Below are 26,837 nucleotides of genomic sequence, written 5' to 3' on the forward strand. Positions count from 1 at the left end.
AAATGGTTCAGAAAAAAATTTTAACTAGAGAGAAAGCAAATGTAGCAAAATGTTAACAACAGCTGAGAGTCTAGATGAACGGTATACAGGTGTTCATTATTCTGTTTCAAGTTTTCCATCTGAAATTTTCAAAAGGGAAGTGTGAAAAAATGGCAGGAAAGATAACACTGCATAAACCAAACAAAAAGTTGGTAAGTAATGAAAAAAAATGTCAATTTTTCATTAATAAAATTATGTATTTCAAAAACCTAACTTTCTAAGCCAAAATAGATTCAATATAATACTGAGATATTATATCCTTATTCAAGAGTGACAATTAAAACAGTTAAATTAGGTGAATTTAATAATATAATAAAAGGTCTCACTAAAAGACTTCCTGTAGGTAAAAAGCAGTGTAATTTCTAAAAGTGGAATAGAAATAGACAAAAATGTTATTAGAAAAGATCATGAAACTAAACTTAAGTCTTGATAGATTAGTAGACTGGTATCCACAGGTTTTCAGGAATACAGCTATTATATAAAAGGCCATACAACTTTACATTCTTTTTTAAAGGATAATTTCAAAGACAAGGAGAACAAATGTGATGGCTCTTGTTTTATCACACACTTCAAACACTCCAGAAACAAGCAAAGTAGAACAACTAGAAATAATTAGGGGCAGCCCGCAGGCAAAAACAATGACATTTTGGTCTAGAAATGTCATTTTTCTAGAGTAGAAATGCTCTAAAAAATGAGGAAAGAAAAATCCTCTAATCAACACTAGACTTAAATAATAGACAAAGCTAAATTTAAGACCATGAAGTAGAAGAAACTAAGTCTGCCTTATACTGAAAAGTTTTCCTACAGACAGGATTTTAGATGAAAAAATTGTAGCTAGATTTCAATAGTCTCCTTTGTATCAAACCAGTATATATCTACTTGACAAATTCTCTAGGTGGTGTGGTACTACTTTTTAAATGCAGTATAAGCACTCAACTATTCTAAATGGACTGGCAAGCTTTTCTGTTCTGACAGAAGATTGGACAATTGCCCACCAATCCCATAAGAAATCAGAAAGTATAGTCAAGAAGGTCTTTTTATGGCTTCATTTGAATATTAACTAGAAAGAGCATCACTATAACATGAGCTAACAATTTATGTTTAATCTCAAATAAATTCATAAAAAACTTAAATATACTGTTAATGTAGAGTTACATTCTCTGCTTTAAAACCCATTTACTGATACAGATGTCCATTACTATGTTTTCTTAGGAAACATACAGTATTTCTCATAACAGATAAGCTCTGTAATAGAAAAAGATTAAATCATATTTATGAACTAACCTGTTTTTACCAGTGCTTCTCTTTTCTTTATAAGGCATCAACAATGTGAACGGCACAGACAAAAACAAACTTCCTAAGATGTATCTTTTTTTTCAAAATAGCATTTCCTTTACCTTGTTAATGGGTACTATCAAAGCTGGTTCCACTTTAGCTTCAATTTCCTCTGGACTGTAAAAACAATAGAGTTTACCTCCTCGCAAAACACAATACAGCCTTCTCCAACTAATCAGACCTTCTATCATTTGCTGGGGAAAAAAAAAAATCAAGAGATTATCAATTTTAAATTATTAGCACCTTAACTCTAAACTCATCAAAATACTCATCAAGGTTAAATTAGTTATTTAGAATTTTTTTTTAATGTGATGGAATTATCCACTAATTTGCTATACAAAAGGTTAATTGCCCCAAATCCAAGAATATGTTAATATCAGAAAAGAAAAGTTTGGAATTCTTAAAGGCATTAAGTGAAATGGAGACAATGATTACTACCTAACTTTTACACACATAAAACCATAGATTAATGCTGTTTTAGAAAAGCTAGTCAATTAAAAATTAGTGCATAGAATTCTATAGCAATTCATCAAATGTCTCAGGAAAATATCTATATGTTCAAAATATTATTTTCCCTTACTGTTCTCAGAGCATCAGAAAATGTCAACTACCCTGTAAGAATGCAAATTTTATTTCCTCCTAATGGAATCTTTTAGAAAAAGCTATTGATTCATTGAAGCTCACAATTAATTATTTACTGAATATAAATAACTATGGTTATAAATAAATCAGAAGTAGGTGGCACAGAGGCAGCTTTGGAAGCTCTGAGTCCTAAACCGTGCCAAACGCTGTCTGCCAGAAAGACCTTTATGTGAAAGGCGCTGAGCAGCCCTCCTCAGTTTCCATAAGGATTCCTCTGTTGCTGATGATCCTGTTGCTGCTATTAACGAAACAGAGGAGCATGGAGAGATAGCGCCTTAGCCATCAACATTGCTGTAGATCCCTCCCTGCCTTGCCATTCTTTTCACCCGGAAACCCCTACAGTTTATATCTGATAACATTTAGAAAACTGACTTTTAAAAAAAGACTTAAAACAATACTTCTCAATATCAGAAGGTGAAACAACTGCCAGTATATTAAGATTTAAAGTGGAGCTACAATTGTTCTAGGATATTTAAAGTCCTCTAACCTGCTGATTAAGAAATCCTGCAAATGCATCCTCAGCCATACAAGCTGGCTGGGCAACTAGTCGACAGCACATGTTGCCATATAGGGGAAGCCAAAATGAAGACTCCTCTATTTAAAGGAGAAAGAAAAAAAAAATCGAGTTACAAATATATGTTTATTTAAGGTCATTATATACATTTTTTTTTTACAATTTTGTTTTGCTTTGTACAGAACATATTTTAAAATTACTTTTATGTAAAGAGCCATCCTACTCAAATTACCAGTGCCGTATTTAGTGTGAAAATCAAATACAAGAACAGAAAGGACAGGATAATATTAAACTGATAGTTTACAGCATGCTATTACCTGAATTAAAAATGAACTGTTTAGTCTCTTGTTTGATCTTACTTGAATATTCAATGAAAGTTGTTCAGAGAATATAAGTGATCTCATTTAACATAAAAACATTCTAATATGTTTATCAAATTCTACTTTTTGCTCTGATTTTCATTATAACAATTAAAAGGTGATCCTTGGAATAAAACATTATTCCACTTTGTAACACCAAGGCAGGAGGATCACCTGAGGTCAGGAGTTCAAGATCAGCCTGGCCAATATAGTGAAACCTCATCTTTACTAAAAATACAAAAATTAGCCAGGCATGGTGATGCATGCTCACAGTCCCAGCTACTTGGGAGGCTGAAGCAGGAGAATTGCTTGAGCCAGGGGGGCAGAGGTGGCAGTTAGCTGAAACTGTGCCACTGCACTCCAGCCTGGGCGACAGAGCCAGACTCCATCTCAAAAAAAAAAAACAAAAATGGAAAAAAAAAAACAAAAAACATTATTTAAGAGAACTTAAGATAACTTAATCAACATTTTTGACCCTTTCTCTTCCCCTTCTCTTCCTGAACAATTCAGTCATAAGCCATTAGGTAGCGCCCTCAACATGAACATCTGTTCCAGGACTGGAGAAGGAGCTGTGGTGTGCTAGAAATGGATGGTGGAGACAGGCAGAATGAGAATGTTGAGCAGGAGGGGCTGCCTGCAGGAAGTATCAGTGCCTCAAGGGACTGAGAGAGTGATATCACTGGGGTACAGCCTAGATTTGAGACTCTGTCTTGAGCAAGCAGGGTAAAAGAGGTATGCCTGGGAAGAGGAGCCTGAGGTGGAACATCAGAGCCCGAGGGGATCCTCTACTCAGGAGATGGCCTGCTGCGGGGAGTCAGGGACCAATTAGAGAAAGTGGGGGCTGCTTGATGTGAAGTAGCAGAACCCAAGCAGAACAGAGTATCCATGTTCAGGGGCAGCCTAGCCTTGGAAGTCAGAGTCTGACAGCAGTGAAGCAGCCATCCACACATGGAGTAACTCAGCAGTATGTCAGTGCCCTAAGTTGAGTGTGAAGGGCATCCAGGGTTCCCTGGGGAAATGGTCGATTCCAGGGATGGGGAAAAGTACATGATGAACCGAATATATTGATACATAAGGAAGTGGTCAAAGAATGATGGGGATGCATCAAAAAGACATAGAAGTCATCTCGAATGGGCTCTCATTGGCTAGATTGGGGACAATTTGAACCATAAAACAAACAATGATATTAACAGATTATGATACACTGCATTAACATGAGTCCATACTGATATTAAGGAAGGAATACATTGAAAGTCTAGTAAGAAATAGTATACAGTTGACCTTTGAACAACATGGGTTTGAACTACATGTGTCCACTTACATATGGGTTTTCTTCCACCTCTGCCACCCCTGAGACAGCAAGACCAACTCTTCTTCCTTCTCAATGTGAAGATGATGAGGATGCAGACCTTTTTGATGATCTGCTTCCACTTAATAGTAAATGTATTTCTTCCTTCTTATGATTTCCTAATAACATTTTTTCTTTAACTTACTTTATTGCAAGAATCCTGTATATTTTAGATATATAACATACCTAATGTGTTACTTGACTGTTTATGTTATCATTAAGGCTTCTGGTCAACAGTAGTCTATTAATAGTTCTATTAGTCTATTAGGAAGAGTCGAAAGTTATATGTGGATTTTTGGCTGCATAGGGGTTGGCACCTCTAACCTGCATGCTGCTCAAAGGTTAACTGTACTTACATAGTAGTTTTTTTTCTTTCCTTCCTTTTATCACATTCCTCCCTTCCTTTCATCACTTTCCTCCCTTCCTTTCTTTCTTATTTGAGACAGTCTTACTGTGCTGCCCTAGCTGGAGTGCAGTGGCACAATCTCAGCTCACTGCAGCCTTGACTTCCCCAGCTCAACCAATCTCCCGCTTCAGCCTTCAGAGTAGCTGCGATCACAGGTACGCTCCACCACTCCCAGCTAGTTTTTGTATTTTTTGTAGGGATGGTGTTTTTCCATGTTGCCCAGGCTAGAGCAGTTTCAAGGTACTCTCCTCTTACCACAAAGTATGTACTGATTACAAAGGGGGAAACAAAAGAGTAACTTCACAGTACAGAAGTTTGGAAGATACCATCTCAACCAAGTGATCAAAGCGAACATCATTAATGATGGCTGAATCAATGATATGTCACCTGATAGGATGCAATGAGAATGCAGTATCACTTCTGTGATATTTCTGCCAGAGAAGCATATCCTGAATCTTATTCCAAGAAAACATGAGATAAACCCAGACAGAGGGACCTTTTACAAAATAACTAACCATACTATTGTAAAATGTCAAGGTCATGAAAGTCAAAAAATGACTGAAGAACTAGTCCAGATCGAAGGAAAATAAAAAAGCATGACAATTAAATGAAATGTATGATTCTGCACTGTATCCCTCTGTCATAAAAAAACATTACTGGAACAGTGGGCAATACCTTGAATTGAGTCTGAGGATTACATGATGGTAATGTATTTGTATTAATTTTTTGACTTCGAGAGTGATGGTGATATAGCTGAATGTTCTGACAGTAGGAAACATATATTAATACATTTTGGAGTACTGACTATTATGTAAGCAACTTGCTCTCATAAATTTTTTTGAGGAAAAAAAAAAAAAAAAGATCCTGACATTCAAGCTGGGTGTGGTGGTGCATGCCTGTGGTACCAGCTACTCCAGACGCTAAGGTGGAAGGACTGCTTACACCCAAAAGTTTGAGGCCGGACTAGGTAACATACTGATACTCATCTCTAATTACAAACAAACCTGACATTCAACTTGCAACTTTTCTACAAGTATGACATTGTTTTAAAAAGTTCTTTCAAAAAACATTAAGATACTTTAATGAAGATAGCTACTTGTGTACTATCTATTTATATGGAGAAAAGCATTAAATAATTTATTCTAGGCATCAGGGTATAAACAACAACTCAATGTATGGCCGTTAGTTCACACTGGACCACATAAAAATGATTTTTAAAGTTTTCGCTGTGTCCTGATGGTAGTGCCTATAAAATGGCTAGCTACTGGCCATAACTATTATTTACCTAAAAGTTTTAATTACCCCAGAATTTTTTTGTTATTTACTATATACATGCAAGGTAGCCAAGGTCTGTGGTAAAACCAAAAAGTCTTAAACTTATCTACCCAAGATTCTACTATACAACAGCACACAACAATATTCTGAGAGTATTCAAATCTTTTTCATTAATACATTTTTAAAGCTGCTATATTTTAGCAATAAAGGGCTTAATCTGGGAAAAATAAATGCACAAGCACAATGCATCCAAAATGCAAACACAAATAAAAGCTATTTTTCCTAAAACAGGCAGCAAATGAAATAAAATTAAAAGCATGCATTTCAGTAATACTTGTGAAATCAACTTTGTGATTTATAAATTTAAAGTTCGAAAGCAAACTTCTTTATACAGGCAATCCCAGATTTATGAATAGCTTATGTTCTAAATATCTGTAAGTGAGCTGAAAAGTACATCATAAAGAGTAAGAAACATGAAGAATACAATGAAAAAGACTAACATAGGTTTAACAGGAATGCAAAAAGGAGAAAAGCTAGAAAACGGCAGAGGCAGTTTGAAACACGTAAGTGAGATTTTGTCTAAACTGATGAAACATATCTATCAACAATGTAAAGAAGCTCAAGAAACCCCAAGCAGCATAAACTCTACACCTAATTATACCATAGTAAAATTTTAGAAAACCAAAGGCAAAAAAGAAATAAAAAGATTACATTTATGGAGGTAACACACTGACAAATGATTTACAACTTTTATAATAAAATAGAAGCCAAAAATATTGGAATTATATCTTCAATATTCAACAAGAAAACATCGAAACTGCAGAATTAAGAAATATCTTCAATTACGAGGCAAAATAAAGCCATCTTCAGATAAACAAAAAGGACCAAGAAGTTTGATATCAGTAGAACACACTAAAATAAATTCTAAGGCATATACTTCAAGCAGAAGGAAAATCATCCCAGACGCAAGGCGTAAGATACAAGCAGTGCACAGAAACATGCAGATAAACCTAAATAAGTATTAAATCTATAGAACATCTTGCTAAAAAAAAAAAAAAAAAAAGAATTACAATATATAAAAATAGCACATAGGTTAAGGGAAAGAGTTTAACTGTTCTAAAGTCCTTGTATTATCTGAGAAAAGCACAAAACTATCTTTTAAGTTTAGATATTAATAAACATGATTAATGAAATTTTTAGGGATAAGTTCTTAAAAATGAGAAAAAGGATGTATAACTTTAATTCAAACAAGGAAAAATTGCCTTAAAAAGGCAAGAAAATAAAAACTATGGAATACGTGCGACAAATAAAAAACACAGGTTATCACAGTAGATTTAAAGCTAAATATACAGCTATTTAATATTCAACACAGAAGGACTAAAAACTTCAGGAAGAAAAGATTGTCAAATCAGAGAAAAAATAAAATCCAATATAATGCTGAAGAGGCATGTCTGTAACACAAAAATAAGTACAGTTTGATATAAAAGAAGAAAATACACAATTTAAACACATATGCATTAAATAACAAAGGCTCAAATTACATAGAGCAAAAATAGATATAACTATGGGTAGAAAAATCTACAATCACAGGAGATTTTATCACACTTCTTGCAGTAATATAGACTACAGTCATTACTCTTAACAAATAATTAGCAAGTATGGAACACGTAAGTGAATAAAACTGACTATCAATTAAGAGAATCAGAATTTAAAAACAGAGATGGTACAGAAAGTAAGTACCAGTAATAGAAAAGAGGGAACAATGTTTCAGAGGCTGCAGAAACTCAATAGATATAGGACACTATAGAGAATTCAATTCCTATAAATCTCAAAGTTTAGATCAAATGGGTATCTATAAAAATGTAACTTATTGAAACTGATCCAAGAAACAGAAAAGCTGAAGAACCCTGTAACTACTCAAAATGATTAAATCAGTCTAAGAGATAAATACATATTATCACAAAATGAGATACTCTAAGTAATGAAAAGCATACATACTGAATGATCAACAAAAAGCGAATTACTAAGACAACATGATTCCATATCAAAGTTCAAATCATGCAAAATTATATTATTTAAGGAAGCACACAAATGTGGTATTAAGAAAACCATAAAAAAAAGCGAGGAAGTATATACCACAAAAATTGAGATATATGTACACCAAGGGAAAGTAGTGGTAGTAATGTTCTATTTTTTGACATGTTCTATTTCTTGAGACAGGGTCTTGCTCTGTAGCCCAGGCTGGAGAACAGTGGCACAATCATACCTCACTGCAGCCTTCTGGGCTCAGGCAATCCTTCTACCTCAGTGTCCTGAGTAGCTGGGACTACCTGCACGCACCACCACAGCCAACCAATTTTTTTATTTTTTTAAATTTTTTTGGTAGAGATAATGTCTCACTATGTTGCCCAGGCAGTTCTCAAACTCCTGGGCTCAAGTGAACCTCATCCTCCCAAAGAACTGGGATTACAGGCAGGAGCCACCACACCTAGCCTCAAAATTATCTTTTTAAAATTATATATTTACATTTAATGAACTTTTGCCTATTTTTAACATAACTTCTTATTGTGAAACAAAAAATATTGGTATAACATCATCAATTTTATCAGTACAGAGCCACAGTCTTTACAACTGTGGCGCTGTATAATTAGGAGTATAATTATAATGTATAATTATAATTAAGAGTAAGTATAATTAGGACATTTACCACTTATTTATTTTGCTTGGAGAAAATGAACAAAGTAAACAACCCAAATCATACCTCCAAACTGCCTTACCAACACTGCTCCATATTTTTTATCACGAATAAAATCACCTGGGAGAGTGGCAAGTGCTCATGCTAAGTTTTACAAATCTTCCTAATGACCTAACCCCTTTCTTCACTTTCCTATATATTTATTTTGGATAAACTAAAAGTACCGCTATACTCCAAACAGAAAAAGGTTAAGATAATTTAACCCTTTCTCTTTCTTACATTCTCTGCTGCCTACTAACAGAAAGGCTGGGTTCCTTGATTTTAAATTTAAAAGTAAGTAATGTCTTTAATTTCCAGCTAGAAGAGTAGTGAAGTCATAACTTCAAAGTCAAAAACAAGGATTCAGTACACCCAAGACCTTTCTTTTCCCACTAAACCTTGGAAACAAATCTCAGTGTAGAAAAAGGAAAATAAACTTTTATCCTTTGGGGAAGAGGGACAGATATATTTGAAAGAACCAACAGAATCACTTGTGTCTCCACTATTTAAGCTGATAACCACTTGGGAGAACATACTATAATTAGAAATACAGGCAGAATGTATGTAATAAGTAAAATATATATTGTACTTACCACTTCCATTAATAGACAGATTATGGGTCTTGAAACTATCCTCAGCACTTTCCAAGGTTAGGGTAGTGTGAGCTAGCAAATTATACTTTACACCACTAATAGTGAAAAAGAAGACATGTTTTAAGTATTTTTGCATGTTTTCTACTACTATACAAAATATTTATATGTTCAACAACAAATAATAAAACACTTGATTTAAAGATAAGCAAAGGACTTAAATAGACATTTCTCCAAAGCAGATATACAGTCACCAAAAGAATAAAAAGATGCTCAGTATCATTAGTCATTAGGGAAATACAAATCAGAACCACAATGAGATATCACTTTATACTCATTAAGACAGCTATTAGTAAAACAAACAAAGAAAACCAGTAACAAGTGTTAGCTGGTATGTGGAGAACCTCTGGCATGGCTAGTGGGACTGTAAAATGATACAGCTTCCATGGAAAACATTTTGGTGGTTCTTCAAAAAATTAAAAATAAAATTACTGATCCAGCAATTCTACTCTGATATACACCCAAAAGAACTGAGAGCAGACTCAGATATTTGTACACCCATGTTCACAGCTGCATTATTCACAATAGCCTAAAGGTAGAAGAAACCCAAGCGTCTATCCAAGGAATCAACAAAATGTGGGATATGTGATTGCATGTATGTATATACACACACATATATAAAATGGAATATCATTCGGTCTTAAAAAAGAAGAAAATTCTGACATACAACATGGATGAATCTTGAAGACATTATGCTAAATGAAATAACCAGTCACAAAAGGACTGTATGATTTCACTTACAAGAGGTACCTAGAGTAGTTCATAGACATGGAATGTAGAATAGTGGCTGCTAGGAGGATAGAGTGAGGAATTAGTGTTCAATGGATACAGAATTTCAGCTTAAGACGATGAAAAACTTCTGGAGATGGAGGGTAGTGATGGCTGTGCAATGTGAATGTACTTAATGCCTCTGTATGTGTATTCAAGAATGCTTTACTACAAAAAAAAATTAGATATGATAGATGACATTTTTTGACAATAGAAGTTTTAATTTAACAAGGTTATCTCTGATATTTTGTCAATAAAATCTGCAAATTATAAAATCACACAAATATTTCTCTGAAGGGTCCCTGTTCATTTAATAAATATTTATTGAATATTTAAAATGTGCCAAGTCCAATGCTAGGTGATGGGCATTCAATGGCAAACAAGATCTAGCATTACATTCTGATGCAGGCAGAATGAAAAAAGAGTAGGCCAAGGAATAAATCAAGTATCAGCATTTTCAAGTTGGAATGTAACTTTTTCTATGAAAGAAACAAGAGAGAAAACTGAGGACCTGTGTTAGATAGGTGAACTGGGGAAGGTTTTTCTGGGGAGATGACAGTTATCTATTCATAAAAGAATCTAGCCAAGCAAAGAATGCAGGAAAACATTCCAAGCAGAGTGCATGTGCAAAGGGAGGGCTGAAGGAAAACCAGTGTGGCCGGTGCATAGCAAGCAAGAGGGCAAGCTGGAAATACAGGCAGTGATGAGCTCACCTGGGGGTTCTGTGAGCCTTGGAAGAGGGGTGGATTTAATTCTAAGTGTAATAGCAAAGCTGATAAAAAGTGGAATGATAGGGTCTGATCTATATTAATTTCCCAGGGGCAAAGGCTGTCTTCTTGACCAAACTCTAGTCCAGGTTCCTCTGAGTCCTTTTCTCAACGAGGCCTCAACCTTGGCCTCTAAAGACCTGAACAAACACTAGCATTGTTTCCAGCAGCTCAAAGTTGCATCCCTAAGATGTCTCCTTAAAGTGCCTGCCTGAGAAAACTCAAGGCTGACAAAAGAATTTTTTCCAGCCAAGACCTGAAAACAGGGCCTTTGTATTTCAGTCTCTGTGGTAAGGTAGAAGACTAATTTTGGTGAGTACCAGCTAGCATAGCCAGGTGGGTTTTACAAGGACCAATCCCCGCTTCCCACTATCTGGTACTTTTCACTTAAGCTAACTCGGAGCCTGACTCAACCTCTCCTAGTTTCCTCATTCTCCATTTAAAATGCCCAGTCGCCTCTACACAAATCAAAGTTGAGTGCAATTCATGTGCAACTCGTCTTAATTGCAATAGCACATTAACTATCGTGCGGCTTTGCTTATTTTTCACAGAATGGATCTCCTTCTTCTGGTTATCTACATCAGAGATTTGAGGGTTTTATCTGTAGTGTGAGAACATGGAAGACTTCATTATACTCATTCCATTTTTTTCTTTTCATTATAGCTCCCTTTGTGGTACTTCCCAAATACCTAGAATTTCTTCTGATGAATTTCATATCCTGGCACTGCTATGGTGATAAAAAGTGAATTTATGTTCAGTAACAACTGTATTTCCTATGTTAGTAATCCTCATTTTTTTCATTTTTTTCCCAAAATCAGTAAAATCTTGAAACATCGAGTATATTGAAAGAGAGAGAAAGAGAGAGAGAGAGAGAGAATGCACACGTGAGCCAAAGAGAGATAAGAAAACAGTGATGTCAGCTGGGCATGGTGGCTCATGCCTGTAATCCCAGCTACTCGGGAGGCTGAGGTAGAACTGCTTGAGTCCTGGAGACAATGGCTGCAGTGAATCAGCGTGAGACTCTGTCTCCAAAAAAAAAAAGACAGTGATGTCTAATAGGAATTTATATTAATTGTTCTAGGTGTTGTTTCATAAACCTCCTTTGTTTCTTACTAAATCTTTAATAAAATCTGTATTATAAAGAAAAACATGCATACATTTAGTAAGCATGCAATGTATGCATGCATTTTCAGTAAATAACAGCATACTCCATAGAATACTACTACCTTGGAGAATGCCTGTTGGCTTTTACCATATAGTCATTAAAGACCAAAGAAAACTCTCTATACCCAATGTTTTTGGTCAATGTTTATATAGGAAAATTTACATTTCCGTCTCCAAATTTCAATATAACATTTTAACAAAACAATGCATGAGTAAACATTCGAGTTACATTCTGAATTGCTATGTCGGATTCACACTTAGACTTTTCAAAAGTTCACAACAAATCTTTACTGCTGCCAGAACTAAGAGAGGCACAAGTGGCCATTCTCTGCCATTATTCACTTATTCTGAACACGTTTCTAAGTGTCTTTCATAATTAGCTCTTATTTTTGCCTGTTGTTCACACAATTAATCCCAAAAAAGTTGAAGTATTAAATAAAACTGTGAAGAAAGAATCAAAGTAGGCTGGGCACGGTGGCTCACACATATAATCCCAGAACTTTGGGAGGCTGAGGTAGGTGGATCACTTGAGGTGGGAAGTTCATGATCAGCCTGGCCACCATGGTGAAACCCCATCCCTACTAAAAATACAAAAATTAGCTGGGTATGGTGGCATAAGCCTGTAATCCCAGCTACTTGGGAGGCTGAGGCAGGAGAATCACTTGAACCCAGGAGAGAAGGCTGCAGTGAGCCAAGATCCTGCCACTGTACTCCAGCCTAAGCGACAGAACAAGACTCTGTCTCAAAATAATTTTTTTTTTTTAAATCAAAGTAATTGAGAACAGCAACTACAATGGAAGAGCAAATATGACTACACACAAACTGCATACTAACATTCATATTAGTTGTTTGGTTATCAGGGTTCAATATGATAAGCATTATTCCAACATAATAATTTGTCCCTGATAAATCAGTCTTCTGAAACTGTATTTTAGAAAAGTAGATGGGTGTTTTAAATTGACAATATATTATAATATTTCCCACTTAAAATAATGGGAAGTAGACTCCCTGTGAGCATTTTAGGGTAGAATATGTTATTCTCAAGAAAAGATTATTGACAATAAGTGGGGTTGCCTGCATTTGCCAGGTACCGTTCCAGGTGTTAAAGCTACAACAATCAACAAAATGGGGGAGGAGAATGTATAAATACATAAACATACATTTATACATTTATCTATTTTTCCTCTTTTATACAGGAAGAAAAATAGATAGAAAAATGTATAATTATATCAGGCCCATGAAGCTAAGTAAAGCATGGTGAAGGATTAAGGTGAGGAGAGAGTGCTATTTCAGATGGCCAAAGGAGAAGGCCTATCTCCAAAATAACACTTGAGTGAAAACCTGAAAGGAAGAAGTGAGCCACAAGAAGAACAGAAGGAAGAGTATTTCAGGCAGAGGAAAATACATATAAAGGCTAAGGTGAGTACATGCTAGGTGTGATTGACAAATAAGGAGGCCAGTGTGACTGGAGTACAGTGAGGGAGGGAGAGTGATTTGAGATGTCCAAAATAAGTAGGGGGCAGACAGTCTACAGTCCTGGTAGGGCAAAGTAAGGCATGGTAAGGACACTGGATTTTGAGTGAGATGTGCAGCAAATGGTAGGTTCTTAGCAGTCATGTGCTATGATCTGACTTCTATCAAAATTAAATGATTCCTCTGGCTGCTGTGTGGAGAACAGACAACAGAGGCCAAGAGTGAAAATGGAGACACCAGCTAAAAGGCTACTGCAACTGACCAGGCAAGAGCTGTTGCAGGCCTAGAATACAGTGGTGGTGGTGGGGTGGTGAGAAGTGGTTCCGATTCCTAATATATTCTCTAAGTTGTCAGTGCAAAGACAGGATGTGAAAGCAAAGGAAGAATTAAAGACATCTCCAAGGCTTCTGGTCCAAGCAACTCGAAAAATTGAATTGTTATATTAAGTGAAATGAGGCTGGCTGTGAGAGAAACAGATACAGGAGGTAAGAATTCAGTTTGGGGCAAGTAAGTTTGAGATTGTTTTTGATATCTAGATGCATCCAGGCAACTGGATATATGAGTCTGGGGTTAAAAGAGGAGATATAAATTTGGGAGTTATCAGTATATATATGAAATTTAATGAAAGTTAGGTGAAGTCCAAGGACCAAATACTGGGACACAAGCACTCCATTACGTGAAGAGAAAAGAACTAAGGAGAAAGGCAACAAACAAATGGTCACTGAGGTGGAAGAAAAATCAAGAAAGTAGTATTCCAGATGGCTTATAAAAATAGTATTTCAAGGAGAGTGATCAATTGTGTTAGTGACAAAAGGTCCAGGAAGAGAAACACCAATAACTGACAATCAAATGTGGCAACATTAGATCACCGTTGACCATGACAAGAGTTGTTTCTGTAGGACGGGATGAAGGTAACATGAGGTAAGCCAAATGAAATGGTCTAATAGAGAATGACAGAAGAGGAAGTGGAGATAGGAATATAAAAAGTTATTTTCCATGAAGGAGAGCTATGAAATCAAAGGTATTTCAGCACGTTTATAAGTATACAAAAATGTACAAAAGTTGGTGATATAGGATAGGAGGGGAGGAAACGTCCATCTCCTCAGTTACTCACAGCCTACTGTGAGTAACTGAGGAGATGGGATCTAGTGCACAAGTAGTAGACAGGCCTAAGGTGAGGTGAAGGCAGTTCACAAGAAAGGAAACTGCAAACACAGCAAACAGCAAACAGCGAACACAGAGGCAGATGTGGGCAGGCTGGCAGATTTCGTGGATGGGGAATACTCAAGTTCTCTTCCAATTACTTCAGTAATATCAATGACATATGAAACAAAGTCATCAGCTATAAATGAGGAGCAGAGAGGATACTGGTGGTTAGAGAGGAGAACATGTGAAATACTTAGGTTGAAGAGAGGTAAAGTAGACTATAGAAACAGAATTGCTTAGTCATACTGAGAACGCATTTAAGTTAGGGATTATGTATCTCAAGAGAGACCAGGAAGTATAACTGTGTTTTTCTCTAGCTTTCTCATCTATTCCTCATGAGTATGAGTGCAAAGGAGCTAAAAGTAGGAGTTAACCAAGGTTAGAGTTTTTCCAAGGAAAGTATGACAAAAGAAGAGAGATGCTAGGAAAACATAAAACAGTAAATTATGTATTTTAAGCTAAGTTGGCATCAGAGCACTGAAGGGAAGAACCTGGAAATATGGGAGATGGTGGAGAGTGGGAAACCTACTACTACAAAGATTACAGAGCACATGCAATTAATAGCAATGACAAGATCTAGGATATAATCATGGGGTGGATGGCCGAAACGGGTAAAAGGACAAGATTACCGGTGCAAGGTCATGAAACTAAAAGGTCAAGGTATTAGATGGGCTAATACCTGTATTATTAACACATGTATGTTAAGTCTATCAAGAAAAATATTTTAAATGGTAGATATAGAAAAAAAGAGAAGGAAGACATTTTTGGGTTTTATTTTTAGGAGTGTCATTGTAATTTATTCTCATTGACCACTAAAAACATTTGAGTAGTCTCCACTTTAGGAAGAGTCATTTCAAAATACAGTAGGATGTTAAACACTGCCAACAGAATGTGCAGGAAGAAACTATGTTATTCACTGCATCTGCACTGGGCGCACTGGAGAGAAGACATGTTTAGAAGACAATCTGTGTGGCAGAATAGGCCAAAATTATGTGATAACCAAACTATATGTTTAAATTTCTTTCTTGGGCTTTAAGAAATGATTATCTTTTAACTACTTTAAGGATAATATGTTTACCTTATTTACCTTATCTTATTTAAATAAGATATTTACCTCTATTTCCGATGAGTGACACATAACAATATGAAAAAAATTATTGATAGCCTCCTCTTAAAACAGTTAAACTATGATATAGCTAACGAACAAATGATAATGTGGACATCAAAATAATTATGTAAAGACTCTGTAATAAATTCTGAAGAAAGTTGAATGTGCAGTATAATTATTATCTAAATATCCCCTCAAAGCTAAATATTTAAAAACCTGAAAGTAAAATATCAGCTCAAAATGATCAAAAGTATTTGGTAGTTAAACTATGAGTAACTTTTTTCCTTCTAAGTTCTGTTTCTAAGTTTCTATTATTTTTCTTTTCCTTCTTTTCTTTTCTTTTTTTTTTTTTCTTTTTTTGAGACAGAGTCTCGCTCTTGATGCCTAGGCTGGTATGCAATGGTTTGATCTCAGCTCACTGCAATCTCTGCCTCCTGGGTTCCAGGGATTCTCCTATCTCAGCCTCCTGAGTAGCTGGGATTACAGGCGCTTGTCACCATGCCCAGCTAACTTTTTGTATTTTTTTTTTTTTTTAGTAGAGACAGAGTTTCACCACGTTGTTCAAGCTTGTCTTGAACTCCTGCCTTCAGGTGTTCCACCCACCTCAGCTTCCCAAAGTGCTGGGATTATAGGCATGAGTGACCACACTGGGTCTATTATTTTTCTAACAAAATGATTAATGTGGTTAAGTGGTAACAGGATGAAAACCACCCCGGGAAATCAATGCATGCAAAGCATTATCATACTTCATCTCTATGTGCAGTTTAAGGCACTTTGACAAGCAATATCTTTTTTAAGGTTCAAAACAACTACTTGAAGTAGGCAGGGCAGATATTTTATTCCACATTTTCAGATGAAGAAACTGATGTTCAGAGAATGTAACTGACTTGCCTGTAGCTAGCAAGAGGTATGCTGGAAAGAGAGCCCCACTGTATCATATTAGCTTTATAAACTCAAGAAATAGTTTAAAATACTTTTCCTTTTAAAACAAATAGTGACTACACTTTAAATTTTGAGTGCAGGGACCATGACCTATTAACCTTTGAATGTATCATATGACGTAACTGTTGAAAAATCATTCCTGCAATGATTTAATTATATACAATAGTTAAGTAACCCCTTAGTTATATTTACAAGCTACATTATCTGTCACATCACCAAATCTTTAACAGTCTCGTTCCTCAAAACATAAATAATCCACTTATTCTGAACGAGTGTTAGGATACATGTTTTATAACTTCAATCATATTTAAAATGTAGTATTAGTGGCTTATTTTTTAAGAAACAATACAACTTTTGTCAAGTAAATAATCACTCTGAATTTTATCAGTTTTCACAAAATGATCATTTAAAATGATGTATATTTATATAATAAAGAATAATGTACTAAATAGTTATCAAGGAACATAAAATAGTTAATTCAGCTAGTAGAGGCACTGGGAAAATCTAGCTAAAGGAATTTTACTAAGCTAAATTCCACAGTAAAATGAATCTTATCAGGGAGCATACTAAAAATTACCAAAAATGTTCGCTGTCTTCTTTCAGATCAAATAATACTTTGTGAAGATATTTCAAGTTGCTTCATTTTTAAACCATGACTAACTACAATGCTAATGCTTCCAAAACCAACAGTGACCTCACTTTTAAAACATTCTTGTCAGGATAACATTTTCTTTGTAAAACATTACACTCATTCCTTTTAGCCAACCCTAAGATTGAGTTCCCAAAAGTTTAATCAGCTACATTTTTTTTTTCTATCAAATAGGCCAATTGTTATAAGATTTTTTTTAAGGAGGGGGAATGTTCTGAAAAAAATAAATGGCTACTTTAAATGGTAGTCTAAAAACTGCACTTTTGTCAGGAAGAACAGCTATATTTGGTCACATGTCATATTACTAGGGAAAATTTTATCATTTTACATGTCCATTTGGTTAAAAACTAAAAGCTATATTAGAAATCTTTGCATTGACCTAGATCACTTAAATATATACAATTGATCCCCTTATGCATTCTGATTTTTAAATTCCTACCATGGTGCTGTAGTGGTCAGTTAAGGAGGTATCAGGTAAGAGTAGTCCTGGGCTATGAGTTAAACTAGTAGACTCTGGGTTCACACTACAGTGTCAGCAGAATGCTGGTATTAGAAGAATATGACTTGTGAAATGTTGTAAAAGGTTTTATTTTATCTTTCGACCAATTTTAATGGTATAAAATAAGCAAATGCCATGCAAATTTCAGGGGGGGCAATGTTCATAAGTAATAATTCAGGAATAAACCAAATAGAATGAAAAATTCTCATCAGGAAAATAGACACTCTAAGATAAATATGCCTGTCTGTTAAAAAAGAACTTAATGCACAGTAACATCATTCTCAAAAATTCCTCTAGGCTTCAGAAAGAAATATAGATTAAATATTCCTTCCTACCTCCCCCCTCCCTCCCTCCCTTCCTTCCAAAAAGAAATATAGATTAAATCTTCCCCCCTCCCCCTCCCTCTCACCTTCCTTCCTTCCTTCCTCCCTTCCTCCTTCCTTCCTTCCTTCCTTCCTCCCTTCCTGCTTCCCTCCTTCTCTCCTTCCTTCCTTCCTTCCTCTCTCCCTCCCTGCCTCTTATACCCTGGCTGGAGTGCAGTGCCATGATCACAGCTCACTGTAGCCTCAACCTCCCAGGCTCAGGTGATCCTCCTACCTCGGCCTCCTGGGTAGCTGGGCTAATTTTTGTATTTTTGGTAGAGAAGGGGTTTCACCACGGTGCCCAGGCTGGTCATGAACTCCTGGGCTCAAGCAATTTGCCTGCCTCGACCTTCCAAAGTGTTGAGATTACAGGTATGAGCCACTGCGCCTGGCCTTAAATATAGTTTCTAACATTATTTAGATGATCTCCTATAAAATTATAAGCATAGTTTCAATGAAAAAAATGTGGCTACATTTTATAATCCTATGTCAAGTTTCTAAACAGCAAAGTTTTAGCATGAGTTTAAAAAAAGGCCTGAAAAAGACTGGTCTGGGAACAGTAAAATAGTAACAATAATGGTAACAGAGCCTACTACAAAATGCTTTCTTTATAAACCACATCCATGAATTATCTTACTGAATCTCATAATTATCCTTTGGAGTTTAGATATCATTATTTCCATTTTACAGAAGGAAAAATAAAAACTCAGAAAGTAAATTAATCTCTCTTGGGTCATACAAGTAATAAATGAAGGAAATTAAAAATTGAGCATTCACGGCCAAACAATGAGGTTTTCAACTAAGACGTACACTTGCTGTTTTTACATGCTGTAAAGGTGCATGAAACCCCAGAAATGTCTGAGAAGCTTTCTAAAAAGAAATGGTTGTATATAAACACCTTTGCCTTTCATATGAGCAAAGTGAGGGGAAAATGCAACTTTTCTATCATATAGTATATTTGGAAAGAGACACTACTGGTCCTGTCATTTTTAAAATAGGAGTTATGCTACATAAAAAATTTAAAAACTATTGAACTAGGTAATTATCTCTAAGGTCTCTTTCTGCTCTAAAACCTGGAAATAGAATTGTTTAATCATCAAAAAGAATTAATTCCACCACCTTATGATTGAATTAAAGTACCTTCCAGCAAATCCTTGATAGAGTATTAATGCAGAGAAGTTTTAAAGATGGTCTTAGATCCAAGAAAAGAAAATTAAAGATCTTTTGCCTCCTTTTAAATGACATTTATATTGGAAAGACATCTTCTATGACTGTTTTTCAGAATGTGGACTGGGACTGATTCATGGGTCATGAAATCAACTTAATGATTTACAAATAGCATTTAAAAAAAAAACAAAACTGAAAGCAACAGAATAAGAAAATGCCTGATAATTATATTGTAAAGAGTAAGGGTTAAGAATTACTTCCTAAAATCTATCTGCTTACATAACTGTGCACTAAGTAATGATGTAAAATGTATTCTTTAGCATGAGCATCAATCAAAATAGATTGAAAGACACTATGCTAGTGTGCCAAAGTATATTTTGCATGTAATATATCTCACATGAAAAGAGCAATTTAATTAAATTTTGATTACTAGCATTTCTAGGACATATACCTAAAATATTTTGCTTTTTATAATTACAGTAAAATTACTGACATGCTGAAGAGTCAACTCTACCAGACACACAAAGAAATTCTAGGAATGCAGCTTGATCAACAGTGTTCCAAAGAAACATAAACATAAAACTATTTATGAAGAAACAAATACAATGTTTAAAGAAAGTATCTGAAGGAAGCCAGGACTCCTTGGAGAAATGGTGATTCCAAGTCTTGGCAGAAAAATACAAGGTGAAAGAGGAATGTCTTACTGTGTCAGAAAGCAAAAAAGCTATTAAAGATTAGGTTGTCAAAAGGATGTAGAAGTCAGCTTAACAGTTTCCAACTGATCAAAGATGAACAACTTGGGAATCAAAGAGAATAGCAGATTGAAACACAAATACAAAAATTCAAGGCTGGGCATGGTTGCTCACACCTGTAATCCCAGCACTTTGGGAAGCTGAGGCAAGCGGATTGCTTGAACTCATGAGGTTGAGATCAGCCTGAGCAATATGGTGAAACCCTATCTCTACAAGAAAAATATAAAAATTAGCCACCATGCATGGATGGTGGCATGTGCCTGTAGTCCCAGCTACTCAGGAGGCTAAGGCTGCAGTGAGATGAGAGTGCCACTGCACTCCAGTCAGGATGACAGAGCCAGACCTGTCTTTAAAAAACAAAATTCAAGAGTTCAAATAAAGTACTGATCACCTCCATGATTGCTAGGGTTTCAACTTAATATTCTAAAATCCAGTAAATAGAAGAATCAAGTATTTTTTTCTTTCTTTTCCTCCACCATTTTATTGTAGTTGTATCCAGAGAATTTACAGGACACATTCTTTGCAAGAATTCCAGTTGAGAAGAAAAATGCAGGACAGATCTAAAGTCACCAAATTATAATCCATAATGATATAATAAATGATTGGCCTTGACTGTTAAAAACCATTAGATAAAAGACTGAGAGGGAACTTTATACTGGATGGGTTAGGCTGGCAACACCTAAACCCACTGATCGATTTTAACATTACTGGAAGTGGGGCAAAGCCTCCTACTAGAAGCCGGTCAGAAGAATACCTAAAAATATGATTACTCCCCTAAAAGAGAACTGAATCTAATCAGTCCTCTAGATCTAACTACGAGGTTACAAAAAAAATACAAGGGCCAGAAAAGGATGTAAAAAAAGACCACAAAGATGCAATCGGCTAAATTCAAAATATGGAAAATTCTACAAGACCTAGTCTCTTCAAAAAATAATGACAAGAAAAAAAAAGAACAGGAAATTATAGTAGATTAAAAGAAACTTAAAAGACTCACTTCAATGTGATATTTTAGACCGTCTTTGGATTTTGATTTGAACAAATCAAAAGAGGATATTTTCAGAATTGGGCAATATGAATATAGACTGCATATTAAGGACTTTTTTATTTAGTTAAGTATAATAATGATAATGTGGTTTTGTTCAAAAGAGATAAAATATTTTCTATAAGAATAAAGCATGACATACACACAGAAATTTAATTAGTAGACTAATATGTAAAGAAATACTTTGACATACACATAGTTCCTTTCCAACAACATTTCATTTTTTTTTTTTTTTGGTAGATACAAGCTGAGCATCCCTACTCTGAAAATCTGAAATGCTTCAAAATCTGAAACTTTCCGAATGCCTATATGACACTACAAGTGAAGAATTCTACATGTGACTTCATGTGATGGTTGAAGTCAAAACTCTGTTTTATCCACATTATTTAAAATATCATAGAAAATTACCTTCAGGCTATATGTATAAGGTATATATATAAAATTAATTTAATGTTTAGCCCTGGGTGCCATCCCTAAGATATCTAATTATATATATATGCATATATTCCAAAATCTGAAAAAGTCCAAATCTAAAACACTTCTGTTCTGAAGGCTTTCAGATAAGGAACAGTCAACCTGTGTTAGAATTCCAAATCACTAAAAACACTCTCACCCAACTTCCTACCTTTAAAGGTGGGTATTAAGGATACTTCAGTTGAATAAATGTCAAACAACTAAGTTTTGTTTTTGTTTCAGGGTGTTTTTCCATTTATAAAGTAAAGGTACACTTCACATACAATAGTTTAAAATATCACAAATGCATTATTATGTCACCATAAATATAGTATTAAAAACTTACAAAACAGCAGAGTTGAAGAGTAAGCACGTTTCATGATCCTCTTCTTGAAGCACTGAACTTATTTTCTTTCCTGTAGCTTTACTTATAGATGTCTTGAGTTTCTTAGCTAGTTTTTTTGGTGTATTGGTTAGAGAAGATTCTTCTGTACAGCAACTATATACTTCCACCTTTATATGAAAGTCTGGCCCTGCTTCATTACTAAAAACAAGGGCATTCATAATGTTAGAAATTTCACTTGGTAGAAAATAAAATTATAACATTCTTTTATGTTTATATAACATTTAAAAATCACCATTTGACATCAGGGAAATGCAAATTAAAACCACTATGAGATATTACCTCACACCTATTAGGATGGCTATTATCAAAAAGGCAAGAGATAAATGTTGACGAGGGTATGGAGAAAAGGGAACTCTAGTATACTGCTGGTACAGCCATTATGGAAAGCAGTACAGAGGTTCTTAAAGAAATTAAAAATAGAACTACTACATGATCCAGCAATCCTTCTTCTGGGTTTATACTCAAAGGAGATAAAATCATTACCTTTTGAAGTTATCTTCACTACCCTGTTCACTGAAGCATTACTCACAATAGCCAAGATATGTTCATCAATAGTAAAATGGATAAAGAAAATGGGGTATGTGTGTATCAATGACCATTCTGCCTTTAAAAAAAAGATCTTTCCATTTGGTACAACATGGATGAACTTGGAGGATATTATGTTAAGTAAAATAAGCCAAGCATAGAAAGAAAAATATTGTATGATCTCAATTATATGTGGAATTTTTTTTTTAAAGTCCAAAACCACAGAAATAGAGAATAAAACAGTGGTTATACTAGGCAAGGATTGGGGGAGATAAAATGAGGAGATATAGGTCAAAGGACACAAAATAGCAGATAGGTAGAATGAAAAAGTTTAGAGATTCAATGTGCTGTAAAAACATGAAAACAAATGTTAATAGTGTTATAGTAGAGATTTTTGTTAATTAGCTACTCTTGTCACAAAAAAAGTAACTATGTGAGACAATGGATGTTAATCTGTTTGACTACAGTAACATTTTACAATTCATATGTATCCTGTAACATCATGTTATAAACCTCAAATATACACAATAAAATTTATTTTTAAAATAAAAGACTGCAGGGGAGCCAAGAGAAGATTGCAAAATCTCCTCAATAAGTGCAAGGTTTATGGGAAAAAAATAACAATTTGAAATAAGTTTATGTTAATATATGTTAATGAGACAGAATATCTCAGTGTTTATTTAGCATCTAAATGACCTGAGAGAGTTACTGCAACTTTCAGAGATATCAGATTCAAAACTAGGGGAAATCTTAATTCAATTTAACCAATATATACATAGGCATCTTAAAGAAAGAATAAAATACCCTGGCCATTTTGTTGCTAATACTATTTTTCCTTGTCATTCCTTTAATACATTTTAAGGTATTTATATTTGTAATTTTCTGAAATGACTGCTCTTCCAAAAGAAAATCTGCTAAACCTTCAGTTTTCATTTCTTCTTTATAAAGAGTCACTTATAGTGCACTCGTCACTGTATCCTCTGATCCTCCCTCACTTTTGTACCTAATAACTATAAATAACATTTTACGATCTGGTTATATAGGGGAAAAAATATACTTCAAAGCATGAATTCCTTGAGAATGGGTGCTGTCTGGATGATCTTTGTGTTCTTAATCTAGTATTGTGCCTGGAATGTAGACGGTATTAGATATGTATTTATTAAACCAATATGCAAAACTCTTCAATTTTAGCAAATGTTAAGATTGGCTTTAACTTTTTTCAGACTCAATGAACTACCTTTAGCATTAAAGACTGTGGAGGTGCTACTAACAACAAAACATACTTAAGACTGCAAAAGGGGTCCATCAGCAGCAGATGTTGCTTTCAGATGGAAGATCCATCAGTTTCAGAGGCTTTAAAAAATGGAGCACAGGCTCTTAAAGATATAAATGGCCAATCTATAGTTCGAATAAATCCCAGAAATAACTTCCAGCTATTTTTATAGTTTATGATTTGGCAACTTTTAAACATACAGTATTCTTGGTAATGACTACCAAATGTCAATATTTAGAGAAAAAGCAGAGATTCATAAATATTGAATACTTATTGAAAACAATCATCATAACAAAAAGCACACTTTTCAACATTTAAAACATTTGTTGGCAGCTATTTTTAGAACAATTTAAAATATTTACAGAATTTTCAAGAAATTATAAATCATGTGTTGTCTTCCTAACTTCTATTGTTCTTTCCCTGGAAAAAAAAAGTCTGATTTTGTCTCTGTGACAAAAACAAACAATAGCAAAGTGATGTGAAGAAAAGAGCCCATTAACAGGTAATTCTGGCAGAAAAATAAATTCACCAGCAATAGTCGATAATGAAAATGAATGTATTTAGATAACCAAGAAAAAATAATTTTTTAGCCTCAATTATATAATCATTTAGGGATATGGTTTGGACCCTAAATAAATTCCTTTGGTTCAATACAGCTTGTAAGAAGGCCTGCATTAATACTTACAACCTAGAACAATGCATTTTATTTTTCCAGGCTATACTATTACTATGGGACACTGGACCAAAAGCCACAAAATATGGTTTGCTATAGTTTTAATGTTATGTGAGTAGCAAAACTAGGCCTCTGAAATCTCACCTGACTAGCTCCATAGCTGAAAACGGCAAAAACCATGCATATGAATTTTTATATTAACAGTTACTAGCTATTAACATTTACATATGAGGATCGTGTCTTTAAAAGTCTAAAATACAAATCCCACACTGATTTAGGTGCATAGAACCTTTGAAGGAGGGCAGGAAAAACTATGTTAGTTAAAAATGATTTCTTTGGCTATCCAAGGAGTTCTTTCCGGTTCTGTATTATGACCACAATAAAATGACCCTGTAAAAGAGCAGGGACAATAAAAACAGCCCTGAGGATCACCCATTTTTTTTTTTTATTATTGTTTTGAAGTACATGAAAGAAGTACACCACAAAAAAAGAACACAACAAAATTTCAACATGATCTTCCTATAGCATGTACTTCAGGACTATCTCGTAAATAAAGTTGCTATCCTATTTTAGTATTTCTGCAACCAAATATTCTATATGAAATAAAAATCCTGTTTTATGCACAGCTTAGTTAATAACTGGACTACGAATATTTATTAATAATTTAAAAATTGATCATATCTAATAAGTAATATATTTACTGCTAACAGTAATTACAAGATTTCCATTTTTATTTTACATCAGAAAACTGCAGAGAGAAATGGACTTCTTTTGAACAAAGTAATTTTTAAAATCATAGTAAACGTTTAAAGATCACTTAAACATGAAAACATAAAAATAATCCAAAGACCCAATAAGAAGAACTTCCTTTTAAAAAAGAAGAATTTTAGATTATTTTTATTTTCTGAAGAGTAAAAAAAATACTTACAATATGGTTACATTTTCAAAACATATATCTGTAATTGTTTTATCCACATTCACCACATCAGTATCAAACACATTAGCTCCCATTTTGAATAAACAAAAAATGGCATAGCGTTGAGATTCTGGAGGAAAAATAACATTTTAAGCAACAATCCATGTAATAAACCATTATGTTAAAATCTACTTGAAAATAAAAAATATTAGCTTAAATATTTGTTAACAGATTATTTTCATACATTGTGTACTGTAACCCTTAAATCTAACAATGACTGTTCTGCCAGTATATAGAATACCTTACTCAACTATAACACAACGACTAAACAAGGAAGAAAAAATAAAGTTAAATATACAGGCCTCTCAGCCTAAAGAAACCACCAAACTCACAAATTTTATTCCTATTAAACTCCTTAAACTTTAATTAATAGTAAACTTTATGTGTATACACACACACACACACACACACACACCCCTACCACCTCTGTCATTTTGGTTTCCAACTCTATTTAAAAGATGTTTTTTATTAGAAGAGATTATAAGTAGGCACATTAACAACAGCAAAATATTTTCCACCAAACTAACAGCAAGGGAGGAAACCACAAGAGGAAGAAAAAAAAAAAAAAAAAAAAAAAAAAACAATAAAATAGACATGAGAACACAAAAAACATAGCTGCTGGGCCTTTTAATTTGGTGATGTTTTAAAAAGTATTAGGTGATTAAAGGGCTAAATCCTCATTATTGAGAAAATGTAGCTCTTCAGAAAAACTTATTCTCTTTAGTAATCAGAAAGCTTTACTTAATTCCCACATGTATTCCTTTGTAAAGTAAATTATATTTCCTAATTGAATAACAAACACTAACCTGATTTTAAATTCTTCATATAAAACTAATTATGCTTAATATGATTCAGTTTTTAAAGTACAAGGAACAAAGCTATCACAATAGACAAGAAAGTTAAAGGATTATCATCTCTTTCTCACTTTGCCTCTAACAGCTAGAAATCATTCGAGGTTAATTTCCATGACCTAAGCAATACATAGATTTGTAAAGACTAAATAAAACCATAAAATACTGAAGGAAAAAAAAAAATCAGACCAAGCTAAAAATACCTTATTACATCCTGTTAAATAACCTAAAGTAATGAAATAAGGCAGAAAAACCTTCCAGATTCTGGTCAAATACAAGAAATGTTGGCTTTACCTTTATTCATTAAACATTTTCTTTTGTTCCGTATTTCCCTTCTCCTGTCCCACTCTGAACCTGGTACTTATTGTCCTTTCACTGGTTCCTATCAACAACTAAAAGTACATTCTATATGCGTTATCTTAATTAGTATCAAGTGACTGCAACATATTTATATTAAAAATCAGAAAACAGTTAAAGAT

The 26,837-nt window shown here is 34.3% G+C and overlaps 1 protein-coding gene across 10 annotated transcripts in view; it reads right to left on the minus strand.

The window, feature by feature from the left end:
- RTKN2 (rhotekin 2) overlaps positions 1 to 26,837 on the minus strand; it is a 158,221-nt gene that overhangs the window by 103,607 nt on the left and 27,777 nt on the right. For all 10 annotated transcript variants that reach the window (XR_012512821.1, XM_074382284.1, XM_074382287.1 and 7 more), the window contains 5 exons: positions 25,460 to 25,577; positions 22,001 to 22,198; positions 9,246 to 9,340; positions 2,504 to 2,610; positions 1,437 to 1,568 (listed from right to left, as the gene is read on the minus strand). Coding sequence is in view for 9 of the 10 variants with exons in the window: in XM_074382284.1 (XP_074238385.1) it covers positions 1,437 to 1,568; positions 2,504 to 2,610; positions 9,246 to 9,340; positions 22,001 to 22,198; positions 25,460 to 25,577 (650 nt within the window). In the remaining variant the exon portion in view is untranslated. The remainder of the gene's footprint in view (positions 1 to 1,436; positions 1,569 to 2,503; positions 2,611 to 9,245; positions 9,341 to 22,000; positions 22,199 to 25,459; positions 25,578 to 26,837) is intronic.

This window comes from Saimiri boliviensis, chromosome 12 (genome assembly GCF_048565385.1).
Source record: "Saimiri boliviensis isolate mSaiBol1 chromosome 12, mSaiBol1.pri, whole genome shotgun sequence".
Classification (NCBI taxonomy): domain Eukaryota; kingdom Metazoa; phylum Chordata; class Mammalia; order Primates; family Cebidae; genus Saimiri; species Saimiri boliviensis.